The sequence below is a fragment of the Pundamilia nyererei genome, unplaced genomic scaffold, assembly GCF_000239375.1.
Source record: "Pundamilia nyererei isolate P.nyererei 1_Seehausen unplaced genomic scaffold, PunNye1.0 scaffold00100, whole genome shotgun sequence".
Lineage (NCBI taxonomy): Eukaryota > Metazoa > Chordata > Actinopteri > Cichliformes > Cichlidae > Pundamilia > Pundamilia nyererei.
Window position 1 is genome coordinate 1975254 of NW_005187501.1, and position 1001 is coordinate 1976254.

The 1001-nt window shown below is 36.1% G+C and overlaps 1 protein-coding gene across 1 annotated transcript in view; it reads right to left on the minus strand.

Moving 5' to 3' along the window:
- Positions 1-343: 343 nt before the first annotated feature.
- eif2d (eukaryotic translation initiation factor 2D) overlaps positions 344-1001 on the minus strand; it is a 38120-nt gene continuing 37462 nt past the window's right edge. The window contains exons 12-13 of the mRNA XM_005740539.1: positions 620-794; positions 344-533 (exon numbers count right to left, since the gene is read on the minus strand). Of these exons, the coding sequence (XP_005740596.1) occupies positions 463-533; positions 620-794 (246 nt within the window). The 3' untranslated portion in view covers positions 344-462. The remainder of the gene's footprint in view (positions 534-619; positions 795-1001) is intronic.

A 1001-nucleotide genomic window follows, 5' to 3' on the forward strand; every position in this document is an offset into this window, starting at 1 on the left:
GGTGATATTAAATTACAAATAAACTAGAAATAAATCAGTTTAAAACAGGTGTTTTTTGTTTCCTTTTGTACAGTCCAGCTGAATATATGACACTTTAATGGTGTGCCTGCTGACAAAACTGCATACAGTCAGTTGTTAGGACACATTTGCCGACAGAGATGTTTCTCAGTACGTCTAAAGCTAAGGAAATTGTTTCCTCTCAATGTTCTTTGTTGCCATCAGAATCCAATTACCTTAAAGTGAAAAAATTATTGGTCGTTTTGGCCGACCCCATCATCAACTTTAACCTGAAATACATTTGGGAGCCACAGCAGAACAATAATGAGAACTTCATTCATCCACCTTTAGCATTTGACACCAGATCAGCTTTATTTAAAGGACAGTGAAGAGTTTATTGTAATTCTGTTTACACACAATAAAACAGTTAAACACTTCAAACTGCTGGTACAATTTGTTGAAATACTATTTTTTCTTGCCACCCTTTGGAGCTTTTTCTAATCCTTGAATGTATTTCCGAGGAATTTGATAATGATCTGAAAGGAGAATAATAGACAAAATGACTTTATTTGTGCAGATGAAGGAATTATGATAAAATACTGAATTCCCTAAAGGTCCATACCCAGCAGCAATTTGCCAACTTGTTGAATCTGGTTTCCTTGGATCTGGACCAAGACTCTGTCCTTGGCTCCGGGGACAGGCTGCAAGACAGAGCTGGCCTGAACTCTATGCTGCAAAACACTGGCGACAACTGCAGGATCCAACCCGTACACTTCCAGGTTCTTCATCAAAGTCACCTACAGGTTGCATATATAAAACAACTAATTAAAATATTTAATCATTCATGTTAACTAGTGAGGTCATTACTATATACAATCTGTATAAATGGAGGGCACTGACAAGTTTATTTTTCAAAACGTAAGATGCACCTATAATATATCATTCATTACTAGATTAAAAAACAAAAACATATACTGTGGGGCAAAAAAGTATTTAGTCAGCCA